Source organism: Trachurus japonicus, chromosome 9, assembly GCF_045865225.1.
Source record: "Trachurus japonicus isolate A0001 chromosome 9, Traja_1.0".
Taxonomy (NCBI): domain Eukaryota; kingdom Metazoa; phylum Chordata; class Actinopteri; order Carangiformes; family Carangidae; genus Trachurus; species Trachurus japonicus.
In genome coordinates, this window is record NC_140915.1 from 28926988 (window position 1) to 28943013 (window position 16026).

The following is a 16026-nucleotide window of genomic DNA, read 5'->3' on the forward strand; positions in this document are numbered from 1 at the left end:
TCAAACAGTAACTCTGACTCCCTCTGTGTGATTGTGAGCGAATGCAACATCCAGTCAGCCTGTCTGTTCCTGAAAACCCTTTGCATGTGTGTGTTCAGTATGCATGTGTGGCTATATGAATGACTGGTTTGTGTATATCTTGTATTATTTAAATGTATATTGTTATCATGTGTCAACTGCCTCTGAGTTCTTGCCTGCCAATATGTGTGATATATGTTTACCGAATGAAGTCTGTTCAGATTGGAGGGACTCATTAAATCTTAACAGAGGACACTGTACAGATTTTGCCTTGGTGTTATTGATGACATGCAGCGCTAACAATTGATCATTTTTCATTAGATCTGTTTGTTTGTCTCCCACTGTGCTGCAAGAATAGATGTGATTATACCCACACTGCTTCTCTCTTCACTTTATTGATCTCAAGTGACTAAAGAAGTCTGTTTGTTCAGATGGGTCTATCGCAGCAGCACCGATGGGATAAAGACAAAGTGTGTTGATGGGTGCCAGCGCCACACACATGCTTGCGGTGACATGAGCTCCAGTTTCCAAAACCTTGTTTCCTAGATGTTTGACTCTTCTCTGCACCAGCTACATGAAGTGAAATTTCACTTCAGAGCGATCCTCTCCCATTTAGATGATGGATTATTGCCTTTTGATGTCAGGGCAATCCAAGTTAAACCTGAACAGAGGCTGAGAAGTGAGGTGATGGATGAGTTGAATGTGCTAGTACGAATAGAGTGCTGGTCATAAATGTTAGATGAGAGTGAGTGAAGGCCCTACAGCTCAGGAGAAAGGACTATTGGCACCAGGAGGCAAACATGACAAGTCAAATCAACCCCACTATTAGCGGTGCGGTACACACAGGACTCAAACCGCATGTACAGCAGAGAGCAGATGGAGGCACCGAGCTCCAAAATGAAAATGAACCACAAGATAATAAACTCTTACTTCAAGTGATTATTTTAAATTGCCTGCACTTGGTCTCACAGTGTAGCCAGTTATTCTGATCACCCTCTTATAACACACCCCACCTCCCCACCAACTGAGACTAGACTAGACCATACCAACTCTGACAGGGTGGGAGGGGGCTCGACGGCAGCATCGTGACAAACTGCATCATTCTGCTTTCATAGAAGTAGCTGAATTAAAGTGGAGCCACCCTAGGACACGCTTTGACTCATTTATAAAATCCCTTTATGCTTTCTCGCTTTCCATCAGAGGAGCGCGTGAGGTTTGGGGCTGCACTCCCCTCCTCATCTCTCCTCCGCCGGTGAGCCAGTCAGCAGAGCAGGCTGAACAAAGCCATGGGAGAGAGAGAGGGAGAGAGGAGCTTCTGGGAAGAAATGTCTCTCACTGACTCTGTCGCCTGGACAACCGGGTAAGAGAGGAGGGGAGGGAGCACGGGAGAGAAAGGACCAGGCAGCATAAAAGGAGAGGAAAACAACACATTATTAACTGCTGAGATTAGAGGATTCCAGTAGAGAGGGAGAGAGTGTGTCTGGGGGGGTTGATTTTTTGTGTGTCCTCTTGTGAGGAGTCCCTTGGTGTCTCTTTCTCCTGATGAGTTATTAAGTATGACAATAAAGCAGTAAATGATTTTTTTCCCCACACCAGAGCTTGGAGGAGATGAAATTGCAGAGCACAAGTTCAGCACATTACAAGTGGACCCAGTAGGCCTGAAATCTCCACCTGTAATTGTCTAATCAGCCGCAGGTAAGTCTCCCCTCAATTTTGCAGCCTTTTTGCTTTGATATTTTGTTTTTTGCCTAATTACATGTATTGTAACAAAGATTAATTATTGTTGTCTGTATTATATAGAAAAGACAGGAAAGTCGAGAAATTGTTTTTGAATCAATAAGAGCTCATCCAGTGTGCTTGCAGGGAGCCTCGGGAGCAAGCATTGTTCCAGAGTAACTCTGAAGCAGATAAGTTTTGGAAAACAGGCTTCATTATCTGTTTGATTGACTGTTTTCACACTCTGTATTACACGGCCAGAGAGAAACTACCTTCAGCATAGTGTGAGGCTTGTTTATTCCATTCTTGTTCGGCAGAGTGAGAGAAATTGCACGGAATATCCCCAGGATGCTTCAGGCAGCGTGCACAGAGAGGAGAGAGGTTTGTGCGTCCCTTCGGTCTGAGTAGAAATTCATCTACAATAAGAAAATTAAAAATGTTGCTGGGCGCAAATGGATCTCGAGAGTTTGACTCAAACCGAGGACTCCAGCTTCACAGTGCGTGAAGAATAGAAGGCACGTCCGCTATAAACACACTGCCGGGCGCTCATGCATAAGGAATATATTCATAGAGCAGTAGTGGTGAAATCAATGCCCCTTCAAATGAGCTGGTATGCTGCCTGAGTTTACACCAGGCTGAATATGTGTGGGGCAAGAGGCAGCATGTGATATCCATATTGGATGAGATGGAGACTAGATAAACTGAGGAGAATGGAGGGGTGGGAGGGTTGGGGGTTATTTTTAGCTGCTGTCAGTAATGAAGGTTACAAATTTCTCACCTTTGCGAACAAGACGGAGATGCCGAGGAAAAGCGGCAAGATTGATGTGAGAGAAAGGGCAGGAGATGGAGGGATAGAGAGAGAAAGGAGGGTCGAGAGAGATGATGAAAGGTGAGGGGTTCAGGCTCACAGCATGCTGGGATTGCTCAGAGCTCCCACTTCACCTACCTGGCACAATCCTGAAATGTAGTGGAGGGTAAAAACGCTGACACTCGTCTTACCTGCGTATTTATTGGAGAAAAAAACACAAAGAGGGAAATTCTGTCCAGCTGAGTTTACAATACACCCTCCTATTTGCCCACAAATCGCTGAACAGGGCACATGAGACGGCTCAGAACACAGCTCTGTGCTGCACAACACAGTCCAACAAATAACGAGCAGGCAGGTGTGGCATGACCACCTGGGCTGCACTTGTTTTGAAGAAAAATAATAAATTGAAAGCGACTACAAATTCCAAGGTTATTCAATACGCAGTCACACAGAATCCATAAAACAAGAGCAGGTTCATCTTTTCAAGCGATTAATGCAAGATTTCATACCTCACAACCTGCAAAATAGATTTTTCTTTGGTGGTTTGTATCAGGCTCTCAGTGCATTTTTCTGTTTCAACTTTGAGTCCAAAAAACTACGTTACAGACAAAAGACACACACAGCCTCGCTGTTAAGAAAGGCATACCTTTAATACAGACTGAGCCATATGGGAGACAGATTTTATTCCAATTTATACAGAAAGCACGATGCCAAATTACACTCTATTTTTAATCCACACCTGCGCAGGGTTTAAATGCACTGTGTTCTCCTAATCTTTGCAGAAAAATAGCAGTGTTGAACAATTCTGGCAGCTTGTAAACACATTAGTTATACCAGGCGCTGCACCGCTCGCAGTGCTTTGCAGATGTAGACCGCTCATAATTACTGTACATGGGGTGCAATGTTCTTGGAGGCGAAGAAGCGTCAGACTCATCAAGACGAGAGAAGAGGATGTGTCCCTGAGGCCGTGCATCACTGTGGTTATCTCTCCTCCGCTGTACCTGTGTGCTGTCTGTTGCAAAGTACACAGTAGGTGAATAGAGGTGTAGCATGAAGAACAGAGCTCTGCCTCAGTGTCTTTAAAGCACTGTGCCTGTCAGTTGTCAGTCTCTAATGAGTTCTGCACCAGTAATCAGCCTGTTTTGATGTTGAAATAGACACAGAAATGAAGCTGTGGAGATGTGCTGATAGCCCTCTCATTTAGATTTTCTTCTATGAATATTAAACAGCACAATTTTTCTTTTCACAGATGTTTAAGGTGCTGGTCGTTTGTTTGAAGGCTGACGGCTCTGGCGTGTGTCTTCAGTCGTTCAGGCTTTTTCTTGAATTCTTTCCCTCCACTTCTCTCCTCTCGTCATATTTCCATGCCTGTCTGCATGCCTCCTCTCATCTTCTGTTGATGAGAGTGCCATCATCAAAACAAGCTGGAGAAGCCTGGATGAAATGTAACAGGATTACAATGATCTAATTACCAAAATTAGTAGCTGAGTTTCCATTTCCGTTAAATGCATGATTATATCGCACACATTTCTTAAAGATTGGTCACATAATTGGTCATGCTGCTTCGACACAAATATTTGTCAAGAAGAAAGGCGACTTGCATTACAGCATTATGGAGAGCAACATAATAGTGCTCATTTTAAATAACAGGCCTGTGATGGGTAAAGATAACCTGCAATACTCTTCAAACGATGCCTGCAAATTGGAACAAATGATTCCCCTTGTTATTTCAGAGAGGGACAGCACTGTAATTCAAAGGCAGACCAAAAATAATTAGATGATTTTGTTGAGATTGAATATTGTGCTCTCTAGTCTCTTCACATTTTCGCAACAGCATTAATGAATTTGTCCTCCAAAAGAGCAGAAAGTTCACATTCACACTGCGTGGGCAGATGCTGGTCAAGCCGATCTCCCATTAAAAGGTGCACTGGTGTCCTTGTCTGTGCAGTCAGATGACATGGTAATTAATAAACCCAAGTGTAGTGCAGATTAAAAATCGGCCTCCCTTTCACAGAATATTAGACACAGTGTGGAGTTCCCGGTTTTCAGCTCAACCAGCTTCATCTCTTTTATTAAAGGAAAGAAAATCCAGCATAAAACTGGATTAGCATATATAAGTCCTGTGGACATTAAAAACGGTCTCTGAGAAAGTGAGACACTGTAGAGTTTAGGCTGTTAATGATGTGACCATGAAACACATCCATGAGCCGCTCCATTATCAGTGAAATGGAGAATGACTTTGTGGGCGCAGTGACCGCACATGAGGTGATTCTCTGCAGCTGAGATGAGCAAATTTTCTGCTTTAACACGTTTCATGAAATAAAGTTTATTCAGGTGCAAGAGCACAAACAAAAATCTCATAAATCAACAAGGCCCCCAGTTCATTTGTAGCTTCAGGGTCCCTCTCTCTTGAGTCCTTCTCCTCTGCTTTCCTACTCCTGCAACCTTAATCATTTTTACAAATATTGATTAAACGGTATAATTTATGAATTCTCTTTCATGATGGATTTTCGCTTCAGCTACAGAGCTGAGCGCAGCTATCTTTTGTCTTACCTGGCTGACCTTGTTCTAAAGAGAACAGATAAATTGCTGCAGTTAGCAGGCTCGCTGCCACTTGAATGCAAACTGTCTGCAGTATACTGTGTGTAGAGGAATGTGACACCCATTGACACTATTAGTCAAAGGGTGCCCATCACAGGTGATAAACCCTCTCTTATTCCACAACTCTGTCTAATATCTCACTCACTCCTCTTGTCAGTAATTAGAGAAGTGGGGTGATTTACTTTGCTGCTGAGCAGACACGGCTACGTCGAGTGCTGATATGTAGAAAGCCACGAGGAGACTCACTCTGAGTGATAACGGCTCGTGCTTGCTGATGGAGAGGAGAATTTTGAATCAGCTTCTAGTCTGTCTCACCCTCAAGCTCTTGTGATCGGCATCTTAAAGCAGGACCCGGCAAACCGTTTTTCTCTTGTAAGCCCTTGGGCAAAAAAGGCCCCCACCCCCCCTTCTAATTTCCTCCATGTGAGCTGAGCTGCCACTGGAAGCCCCTCGTCGACAGCTGCTTCAGGATTGACTTAATTCTCGAGTCCTTGCTCGCTGAGCAAAAACTTTGGAAGTTACCTTGTCCTTCATTTTGCCAGATGCTTATGTCAGCTGCTGGCCGTTCAAACATCCATCGCGTGCTTCTGTTCACCTGCTCAAGGAGAGAGAGAGAGAGAGAGGGGTGATACTTTTAAGTGAGTGATGATGAAGTGGTGTGATGTGTCCCTGACAGGTGCCAGCATGGATGTGGAGGATGAGCCGCTGCTGTTTCAAACCAGCTGGGGAGGTGAGGAGGAGGTGGAGGCGGAGGAGGAGGAGCAGGAGGAAGAGGAAGAGGATGGGGAAGCCCACGCTGCAGGGCAGAGCTGTTTGGTTGGGGATGCTGGGATGTGTGGGGTTTGGGGGGTGGTGGGGTGGGTTTACACACAGCCCTTGGCTAGTGGAGTCCTCTTAGGGGTAGTTGTCCTGCTACCCTGTGCCCTGTTTGCCTACATGCTTCTCTACTGCCCTCCTCTGGACATAGACCTCTCCTACAGTGCCTTCGAAGTTCACAGTCACTTCTCTGCCGAGCGCTTTGACGCCCTCACCATTGCTATAAAGACTCAGCTGGGGTCCTGGGACAGACGTAGGCGAGACTTAGATGACAGCGAGTCTGAGGCCCTGCGGGAGCTTCTTCTGGAGAAGCTTGGCAGACAGGGAGTATTCAACAGGACAGATAATGAGGGCGTAAGGTCCTCCACTCCTCAGAATGACCGTTTCCAGGCAGGAGATGATCAGAAGGGAGAATCTGCAGTGCACAGAGATAAAAGGACAGTGGCTGATTTGGGCCAGGGAGAAAAGAACTCAAATTACACAGCGGCGGAGGAAGAGGGGAGATCATGGGGAGGAAATTCCACTTTGTCACTCATTAGGAAGCGCAGGTTTGCTCCTAATTACTACTTGCAGAGCCAGGCTCTGTGGAGGATTGAGCTGGTGTTTGTAGCCCAGGGGGAGGGGGATCGCAACATCTTCACACCAGAACGTCTGCAGACGATTCACCATGTGGAGCGCCGGCTGATGCAGCACCCACAGTTTCATCAGTTCTGCTGGAAGCCACTGGAGGTGCTGAGGGATCTGCCTCTGGGACCGTCCTACTGCTCCCCTCCCAGCTCGCTCCTGTCTTACCTCTACCCCAGCGAGAAAGGGGGGAAGATATACTACGATGGCATGGGCCCGGACCTGGCTGATATTCAAGGTGAGTCCACAGCCCACAATATTCAAGGATCAAGAACTACCTTCAAGAGTTCACCTAAATGTGCTGATTTTCATTGTGTGTATTGTTTTCTAGGTTCTCTGAGTCTGGCCATCACCCACCCACAGTTCTACTGGTACGTGGATGAGAGTCTGTCCCCTGAGCATCTCTCCTCCTCTCTCTTACGCAGTGAGATCCACTTCGGTGCTCCTCTGCCATCCTACTACTCCCTACAGGACCGAGCAGACGAGCAGAGAACACGCTTCAAAAACTTTGTGGTTCAGTATGCAGACATCTTGTCGAAGCAATCCACCAGGTCAGGAAAATAATGCTGCAATGTTGGCCATTTGTCACAGCACGAAAAAGAGCTCCAATGCAAAAATAGATTTATTTACATGACGTTTTGAGCGCACAGGCTCTTCCTCAGATGTATGTAACATCTGAGGAAGAGCCTGTGCACTTGAAACGTCATGTAAATAAATCTATTTTTGCATTGGAGCTCTTTTCGGTGTTGCAGACTTTTTTTTCACCTTCACTTTATGTTTTTTGGTCCAGCACCCTCCCAACATTGGGCTACGAGGATGTGTGTGTTTTTTTTCCACTTCTATTCATTTGTCACAGCACGCCATCATTCATTCCCTGTGTTTGGTTTGCTGCATCATTTGCGAGACATTGCAGATGTGACTCTGTATCTGCTCTCCTTGTTCCAGCCAGGTGAAGGTGCTGTATGGGGGGACTGAGCTGTTTGATGATGAGGTGAGGCACACCTTCCACAATGACATGATGCTGGCTGTCATCAGTGGTGCCTGCATCACAGTGCTCGTCTATGTCCTTACCTCCTTTTCAGGTACAGCATGACTATACAGTATAATCCAAGTGTATTCATCTGTGCTTATCTCATAGAGTTACTGCTTTGTTGTAGCCTACATGCTTTCTGATGGACTCCTTGTTGTTTCCTTGTCTCCCTGTAGTCTTTCTGACTTTCTTTGGACTGGCCAGCATTGGACTGAGCTGCTTGATGGCTCTTTTCGTATACCATGTCGTCTTTGGTGTGAGGTACCTGGGTATTCTCAATGGAGTGGCAGCGTTTGTTATTATCGGAATTGGTAAGGAGAAAAAAGATTTTGTAATTACAGGCATAGAAACAAAATTGTACTCTATTTTCAGGTTGTTGTTTTTTTTAGCAGATATTTAATTTAGAAGGTTGATATCACTGTCATGTTTGCATGTCAAATGTGAAGCTAAAGCCAGCAGTTAGTTATCTTATTGTAGCTGTAAGACTGGAAACAAGTAGAAACAGCTAGTGTGGCAACAAAATCCGCCTAAATCTACCAACATCTCTTAAACTCCCAGATTAACAGATTTGATCCTGTGTGATTAATCTGTAGGAAAAACCAAAATATAAAAACAACATGTTGTGGTTTTATGATAAGATACTTATACTTACCTTCCTCAAGTTATGTCATCAATATGAAGCAACCAGTGGGAACTCTAAGGAGGCCAAGAAATAGTCCATCACATAAAGCTAAGCTAATTTATGTAAATCTCCCAGCTGCTGGCTGCAGCTTCGTTTTTCCCATACAGACATGAGAAAACCCTTTTTACACTGCATTTATCGTACTATGTAAGGGATAATGTATAGTTCGGAGGTTGTTATGGAGAAATAAACCCCGACAGGTTGTATGGAACCCCGACGCGAAGCGGAGGGGTTTCATACAACCTGAAGGGGTTTATTTCTCCATAACAACCGACCAACTATACATTATCCCGCTTAGAACACGGCCTACAACAAAATCATTCAATAATGTAACACAAAATAATGATAAAAAGAGATTTTATTCATGTAAAATTAGACCGTTGCTCGGGACGCCGCTCTGACCAGCGCAGCACAGAAAAGAGAAACTATGCAGGATATTTACTTTATGTTTCATTTTTACCGTCATTAAATAGCTTCGGACTAATAGTGATGTTAGATAAACGACTTGTAACCTGTTACAGGGAGAGTGGAGGCTCCTAAGTTATTTCCACATCGTGGCTGAAAAGTAAACTTGCATCAGAACCTCTGACCGTGTCACAGCTCCTCTCCTCTCTGTAGCTCCGCGACACAAACGCACCCCATAATCTCTTGTTTATGACAGATAGGACTACACAAAATACACGTAACGTGTATGGTAATCCATCGATCCACTGTTTGATTATCAAAGGCTTCAAATGCACGAACGGGAGGAGGCTCAGCAAAACAGCGGCCGTGACCGGACATGCAGAGTCGGCCGTTGCTATGGAGTCCCTAGCAACGGTCCGCTCAGCGGTGGTCTATCGAGAAATAAACACCGCAGAATATTGGTGATTGACCAATCAGAATCGAGTATTCAAGAGAGCCGTGTTCTAAATAATTATACAGTTCTTTTGTTTCTCTCAGGGGTGGATGATGTATTTGTGTTCATCAGCACCTTCAGACAGGCGTCTCATCTGCGCCAGCCGCAGCAGCGAATGATCTACACAATTAAAACAGCTGGCCGTGCTACTTTCCTCACCTCCTTCACAACTGCAGCTGCCTATGCTGCAAACACTTTCTCTCAGGTAATCATAGAAGAAAAATTCATTCAGCGTTTAATAGGATCTGTAAGGGAAGTATAGATGACTCCCCTGCTATGGATGAATAGAAGTGCCTCTGTCAGCAGACAGCTATTTTCATGTGATAAGCGCAAATTGAATGTTTCAAGGTCCTTTACACCGTGCTTTATTTAAATGACACTCAGATCCCGGCTGTACATGACTTCGGCCTATTCATGGCCCTCATTGTCAGCTGCTGCTGGCTGTGGGTCTCCATCCTGATGCCAGCCGCCCTGTGTATCTGGAGTCAGTGGGTGGAGCCGCGGGAACATGCTTGGATGAATTGGTGAGGCGCTATTTTCTGTGAGATATTATTTGTGAATGCTTTGCGACACCTCTGGTGAGTTGTAATCCCTTCAGCTGTCTCTCTCCCTAAACTTCCCCCTCCCTCTGAAGCTGGAAGTTGTTTTCGGGCCTGTCAGCGAGCCACAGTCCTTTGTCAGATGAGGACGATGATGTGGCGCTACTGTTGGTGGACACGGAGCCAGGTGAGATTATTATCGCCCTCCCCCAGCATAGGGTGAATGACGGAGGGAGAATGGGATAGAGAATGAGTCCAGGATGTATAACGCTGCTGTCCAGCTCCAGTAAAGTCTCTTTGTTTGTCTTGGTCAGACTCATGCGACACAGACGGTGATGCAGCCATTTTGTCCTTGTCAGTGGGGACACCTCTGTCCCCTCCAGGACAACAGCATGTGGGTGTGGTGAGCACGAACCTCCAGTGGGTCCTCAACCATTTAGTGGCAAAACCAGCCGTGGAGCAACGAAAGGCCGTTCTAGGTGAGAGTTTCTATAACTGTGAAAACTCACAAGGATTCTGACGACGGCTCAACTCAATTTTCACCTTAAGAAGATCAATGTGGAATTCTATAATTTGGTTTTCTCAGATATCGTCTGCTGCGCCTTTGATGTATGATGTAGAGTACAGATGATTGAGTAACCTCAATCTTAAATAAAACCTATTGAAGGGATGCAGCTCTCTCTGTCTGTCTCGGGGGGATTGGGGCTGTCAGAGGAAGAGCAGGCTCTCATGAAGTATTCATCCGCCCTCTTCAGAAGTGACTGTAATTGATCCTTGATCCCACTCCATCAGACCATCCTCTCTGCTATTGTTTATCACTGTCTCTCTGCCTGCCCAGGTGTCTTCCTCCTGATTCTGCTATTGTCTGCTGGCTGCTGCTGCCTCCTCAGACCGGCCACTCACGCCCCCTTGCTGTTTCGCCCGGACACAAACATCCAGACTCTGCTGGCTCTGAGGAGCAACCTCAGTGGTCAAGGCATCTCCTGCCCAATGTGCTCAGGTGAGAATGTGGCTGTGATGAAAAAACACTTGTCACTTACCCTCAAAGGGTCCATAAAAAAAAATCTAAAATGTTTGATGTGTCCTACAGGTGTGTTCATGGAGAAGCCACACTCTTTGTACACCCACACCTCACTATCATCCTTTAAGTTTTCTACACGTCAGCAGAGCCCGAGCTCAGCCTCCACTTCTCCTCGGAACTTAGTAAAACCAAATTCAGGCACCAACCAAACAGGTGAAAGGTCCATCTCATAAAAAAATCCTCCTCATCTTTATCTAAAGCTTATTTCCACAACTTTGAAATATTGCACTGCGACGCTGTTTCCAGGCTCGATGCTGACAGTCTACATATCAAAGCTGGACCCTGGAACCTCGACAGCGCTTTACCGTTTCTCCCTTAACACCAGCACTCCCTCCCCATGGAAACTATGCAGCAAGCAGCATGAAGAGGTGTCATCATTTCAGGTTTGAGAACAGAAAAAAAGTTGGTATACTTGATGATTTTTTTTGTAATTAGCTGTCGAGTTTTGTCTCTGATCAGTGCCAACTAAAGCGCCTCATAACTAATCTTGTTTTATCTGAATAGGCCTATAATCAGCCCCACAACAATTACACCACCAGAATGACAGTGTGTGTTTCCCATGTGTACCACCCGTACCCCAGCTGGATGATCACATCTGGCTCATGTGAGGCCCGTCACGGCTGGACGCCAGAGTTTTCCTTTTATGTGACATCATCTCCACAGCAGCAGAACAGCAGGTCAAAGCACAAAAAAGGAAGAGAAATCAAAGCGCAGTTTAGATGGACTGTCGCCTTGTTTGTTATCTGTCGCTGAAGCTCCGCTCTCTCCTCTCAGGAGGCTGTACTTTGCACAGCACCGCCTGAAACCTCATCCCAGCCGAGTGTGTGTCCATCCCCCCGGCTGTGGCATCGGTTCTGGCCGTGATGGACCCACACAGGGAGCCTTTTATGCTCCTTTTCCCAGTGGTGAGTGAGGAAGCATCACAGTGTCAGAAAGCGTCATTAACATGGAGATGGTTTGTTAGACCACCAGGAAAATTAATTTCCGCACTGCATGCCGTTTCCTCAAATGTCTTCTCCATTTAATTAATACGCATGTTGAGTCTTAAAACGATGCAGGTGTATAATGCTTTTCTTTTCTTAAATATCACTTTTTTTTTAAAGTTTCAGTCTCTGAACCCACATGAGGGTTTTTCCACAGTATACCAGTTGTGCAGATATTTTTACACTGTATAAATAAATGCCTTAGAGAGATTTCTCTGTGTTCTATTTTCAAAGATCCCTCATCTGCTGCCAAAACGAAACCATCCAAAACGTTTGGATTCAACCCGTGCAGCGGCGGTGTGTGTGGCCACCCAGCGGTGCGTCCACTGGTCGACACCGGGGCCATGGTATTCCTTGTGTTTGGGATCCTGGGAGTCAACCGAACTGAACACAAAGACAACCATGTTATTGGCGATATGGTGAGGGGGTCACACTTATGTCATCGTCATCAGGTCTTTACAATCAACAGAAAAGTTTACATGTTGTTTAATTCTCTCCAAAGGGCAACATTATATTGGATCCAGACTTTGATATTTTCCAGGAGATGGGACATCTTTGCACGATCTGTAAAGCTGTTAGTGCAAACAAACAACTTGTGAAGCCAGGGGGAGCACAGTGCCTGCCCTCAGGTAACACCCACACACAAATCAGCATGAAATCCTATCACAAGTAATAATATGAACCTATATGGCAGTTCACTGTCTCTGGAAGGAACATCTCCAGATTTTATTATTCTTTTAAACAGTACATTTTTTTGTGTATGTTTTTCTCATGACACCCAATGGTGCCATTTTGCGTTTTGGGAAATTGTGTTTTCCTCTATTTTCTGATGTATACTGTATACCAATATGAAGATAGTTGTGGCAGATTAATTCACAATGACCATAATCAGTAGTTACAGCCACAAAATTGCACTGTAATAACTGTGTAAAATTAAAGTTTTAACAACAACAACAAAAACTAGTAAAGGAGATAAATGCATAAAAGTCTAACCAAAAAAAGAAATCATACAAAGAGGATGAAAGTGCTTTAACAGTTGTGTTCTTTCTCCTGTTTCTCATTCAGGCAACAAGCTGTCCTCTATTTTGCCACTGCTCCATCCTGAGTGTCACTCTCTCCCTGAACCCAACCTCCTCCCGGGGCAGTTATCCCATGGAGCAGTGGGAATGCATGGAGGCAAGGTCCGCTGGCTGTCCATGGCCTTTGAGTCTGTAAGCCTCTTCATCTTTCTGCTTTTCATCTTCACACATCAAAGAGCTGCACGTCTCAGTGTTGGTACCATCTCTAATGCTCTACCTCTGCTCTCTCCAGACCACATACAAGGGGAAATCCTCCTTTCAGACCTATTCTGACTTCCTTCAGTGGGAGAACTTCATCCAAGAGCAACTCTCCAGCCTCCCGCAGACCTCTGCTCTGCAGCGAGGTTTCCAGACCTGCGAGCACTGGAAACAAATCTTCATGGAAATCATAGGCGAGTGTCATTTTCTATAAAAGAGATGTGTGTTTTTCCAGCAAATTGAAGGGGGTGAAAGGTCTGATAAACCAGTGCTCTCTGTACTGTTTGTAGGTGTGGAGAGTGCCCTCTGGAGTCTGCTGCTGTCTCTGGCCATCTGTGTGGCAGCTGTGTCTGTGTTTACTGCTCATCTTCTGCTGCTGCTGCCAGTGCTCATAACCATTCTAGGTAAGAGATGAAGCTGTGTATTCAGGTGGGGAAGGGACATGACTTTAAAATACATATATTTTTTAAATGGAATATTGAGGTCTGTGTTGGGATGATGTGTATAATAACTATGTGTTTTTGGCCTTTGACAGGAGTGATCTGTCTGGTGGTGGCAGTCATGTACTGGCTGGGCTGGGAGATGGGAGCAGTGGAGGCGATCTCACTGTCTATACTCGTGGGCTCTTCAGTGGATTACTGTCTGCACCTGGTGGAGGGATACCTGCTGGCAGGGGAGACCTTGCCCTCTATGCCTGATCATAACTTGGTATGGGAGTGTACATTTGTTTTACAGCTCTAATCTTTTTAATGTTTTCTGTTTACACACATGCTAAAACAAGTTAATGACTAACACTCTGGGTTTAATAAGGCGAGAAGCGCTCTGCAGGCTGATGAATAAAGAGAAGTGGCTCATCCCATTAATCTGCGTTTGGTTTTCAGCAGCCTCCGGCTGAGAGGCGGAGGCGGACCCTGGAGGCAGTGAACCATGTGGGCGTTGCCATAGTGTCCAGTGCAGTCACCACGGTGATCTCCACAGTCCCTCTCTTCTTCTGTGTCATTGTGCCTTTCGCTAAGTTCGGCCAGATAGTGGCCATTAACACAGCAGTCTCCATTTTGTTCACCCTGACCGTGACTGTGGCCATGTTGGCGTGCATGGGTCCCGCCTGCTTCAGCAGACCCCCCGTCGCCGTGCTGAAGGCCAGCCTGGCCGTGATGGCGGCCGCAGCCTTGGGAGCAGCTGTGTGCTGGGTGGGAGGGCAGCTGGGGGCGTCGGCATGGCAATCAGTCAGCACATAATCAACACAACAGTCCCTCAATCACACTGATGTCAGGTAGAGGAGTTCCTCTGAATGCAAAATAATGAGAACTATAAGCCGTGTATTTTTCCTCCGTGTTCAGGAGGAATATCAGATCAGTGAGTGATCTTTTAACTTTACAGCACAAAGATGTCAGAATCAACTCCAGCAGTTTGTCATCACACAAGACCTTTATTTTTTCACATGTATTGATCAGTATTAGAAAGAAAAAAAAATCCTTACCCACTGGGTATGTCTTCTGAAATATAGTGTAACTGACTGTGACTCAAAGTAGTGGGGCGACCTTTTTTGGGTCGATTCTATGATTCAGTTTGAAGTTGTTGTTTTTTTTTTTTTTAATCTGCTATCGCCCTCAGCATAGAGGTGGAGATGAGTGACTAACAGTTGGGAAACACTGGCTGAGTCACAGTTTTCATCAGAGTAACTTGTGCAGTTGTGAGGAGCCACTGACTGTTCTGTGACCTGTCCATGTGAGCAGCAACAGGACGCTGCGTTATGACGTCTGTGAAGATAAGTGTTCACATGATTCATGGCTATCTTGTGAAACATCACATTTGTGATTTCATTTAATTTCTCAAGTTTTTTTAATTGCGCATTGAATGTGATTTTCTCAGCCACATTTGAAACAGAAGTTATGATGTCCTGCTGTGGCTGGATTTAAAGTTGTCTAAGCCAAATTTATACTGTGCACAGATTTGTTAAATGTAAAATGTGATGTAAATGTCTCAGTATGCTGCTCTCTTACACTCTGAAATGAACTTTCGATGCTGCCAGCACACACTTGTTCTGAGGAGCTGTGTATGCCAATACTTAACACATGCTCTCGTCCTCTTTTCTGACTCTTATGTTTATATCTCAGATCTCAATCTGCTTCTATGTCTTTTTGTCATCAGCACCAATTGAAAGAGACCTCTTGTCAGCTCCTCAGGTGTACCCTCTGCATGCCCTCCATCACACTTGTAGGCACTCAGTGTAACCCATTCTGCTCTCGCAGTTTAAGAGCACCACTCAAACACCCATCAGCCCTGGCTCCGCTCTGCCCCACTGTGAAGGTGAGGGCCATTTGTCAAACCACGTAACACAATAATGGTTAGGGAGAGGGGATCGACTCAATCGCGGTAAGAGCAGTAAATTTCTGTTTTATGTGTGCGTGTTACTTTGGAATGTCAAATAAAGCAGGTGCAGAAAGCCTCGGGTCTTTTCTTTTGTGAAAGCACAGCACTGTTTCCTTCTGCATTGTTATGTAACAGAGCAGCGGAGTGGGATGAAGTCCTGTCACTGTTTGCTTACAATCACATAATTACTGGGAGAGCTGCAGTAGACAGTGTCACATGTCTGCGTGACTGCCATTAATTATTCATATGGAACGGCTCAGATTTAACATTGAATTGCAGCGCATCAATGTTTCATGCTGGTTATTAAACACAGTCATTATGGAAACAGAGGTATGAAGACACTGACAAATATTTTGAGTTAGAGCAGAAAAACCTCGGTAGACTTATTATGGGTTCTGTTCATTATTTTACTGAAGCAGCAGAACCACATTTATCATGTTGCAATAGAAAAAAAAAGAAAATAGCATTTTGCCCTTTGCTGGAGCATTTTCCCTGTCAGTGGAGGGACTTCTATAAAGTATGAATGTCAGTGTTTCTTTTACATTGTTTATATGTGAAGATGTTTTTACAGCCTATTCAG

The 16026-nt window shown here is 45.1% G+C and overlaps 1 protein-coding gene across 3 annotated transcripts; it reads left to right on the forward strand.

Annotated features, from left to right (window-relative positions):
- Window positions 1-1226: 1226 nt before the first annotated feature.
- On the forward strand, window positions 1227-15519 carry disp3 (dispatched RND transporter family member 3). Of its 3 annotated transcripts, XM_085787175.1 has the most exons (22): window positions 1227-1378; window positions 1615-1713; window positions 5820-6821; window positions 6915-7134; window positions 7529-7665; window positions 7790-7924; window positions 9238-9398; window positions 9578-9717; window positions 9828-9919; window positions 10047-10211; window positions 10571-10732; window positions 10823-10966; window positions 11060-11196; window positions 11318-11490; window positions 11588-11718; window positions 12031-12215; window positions 12299-12425; window positions 12862-13007; window positions 13108-13267; window positions 13364-13477; window positions 13609-13781; window positions 13955-15519. In XM_085787175.1, the coding sequence occupies exons 3-22, from the start codon at window positions 5828-5830 to the stop codon at window positions 14309-14311; spliced, it is 4053 nt and encodes a 1350-aa protein (XP_085643301.1). In that variant the 5' UTR covers window positions 1227-1378; window positions 1615-1713; window positions 5820-5827; the 3' UTR covers window positions 14312-15519. The 3 variants fall into 3 exon arrangements, with proteins under 3 accessions (XP_085643301.1, XP_085643300.1, XP_085643302.1); XM_085787174.1 differs by having other exon boundaries at window positions 1369-1713; XM_085787176.1 differs by having other exon boundaries at window positions 1369-1713; window positions 13958-14539.
- Window positions 15520-16026: the final 507 nt, after the last annotated feature.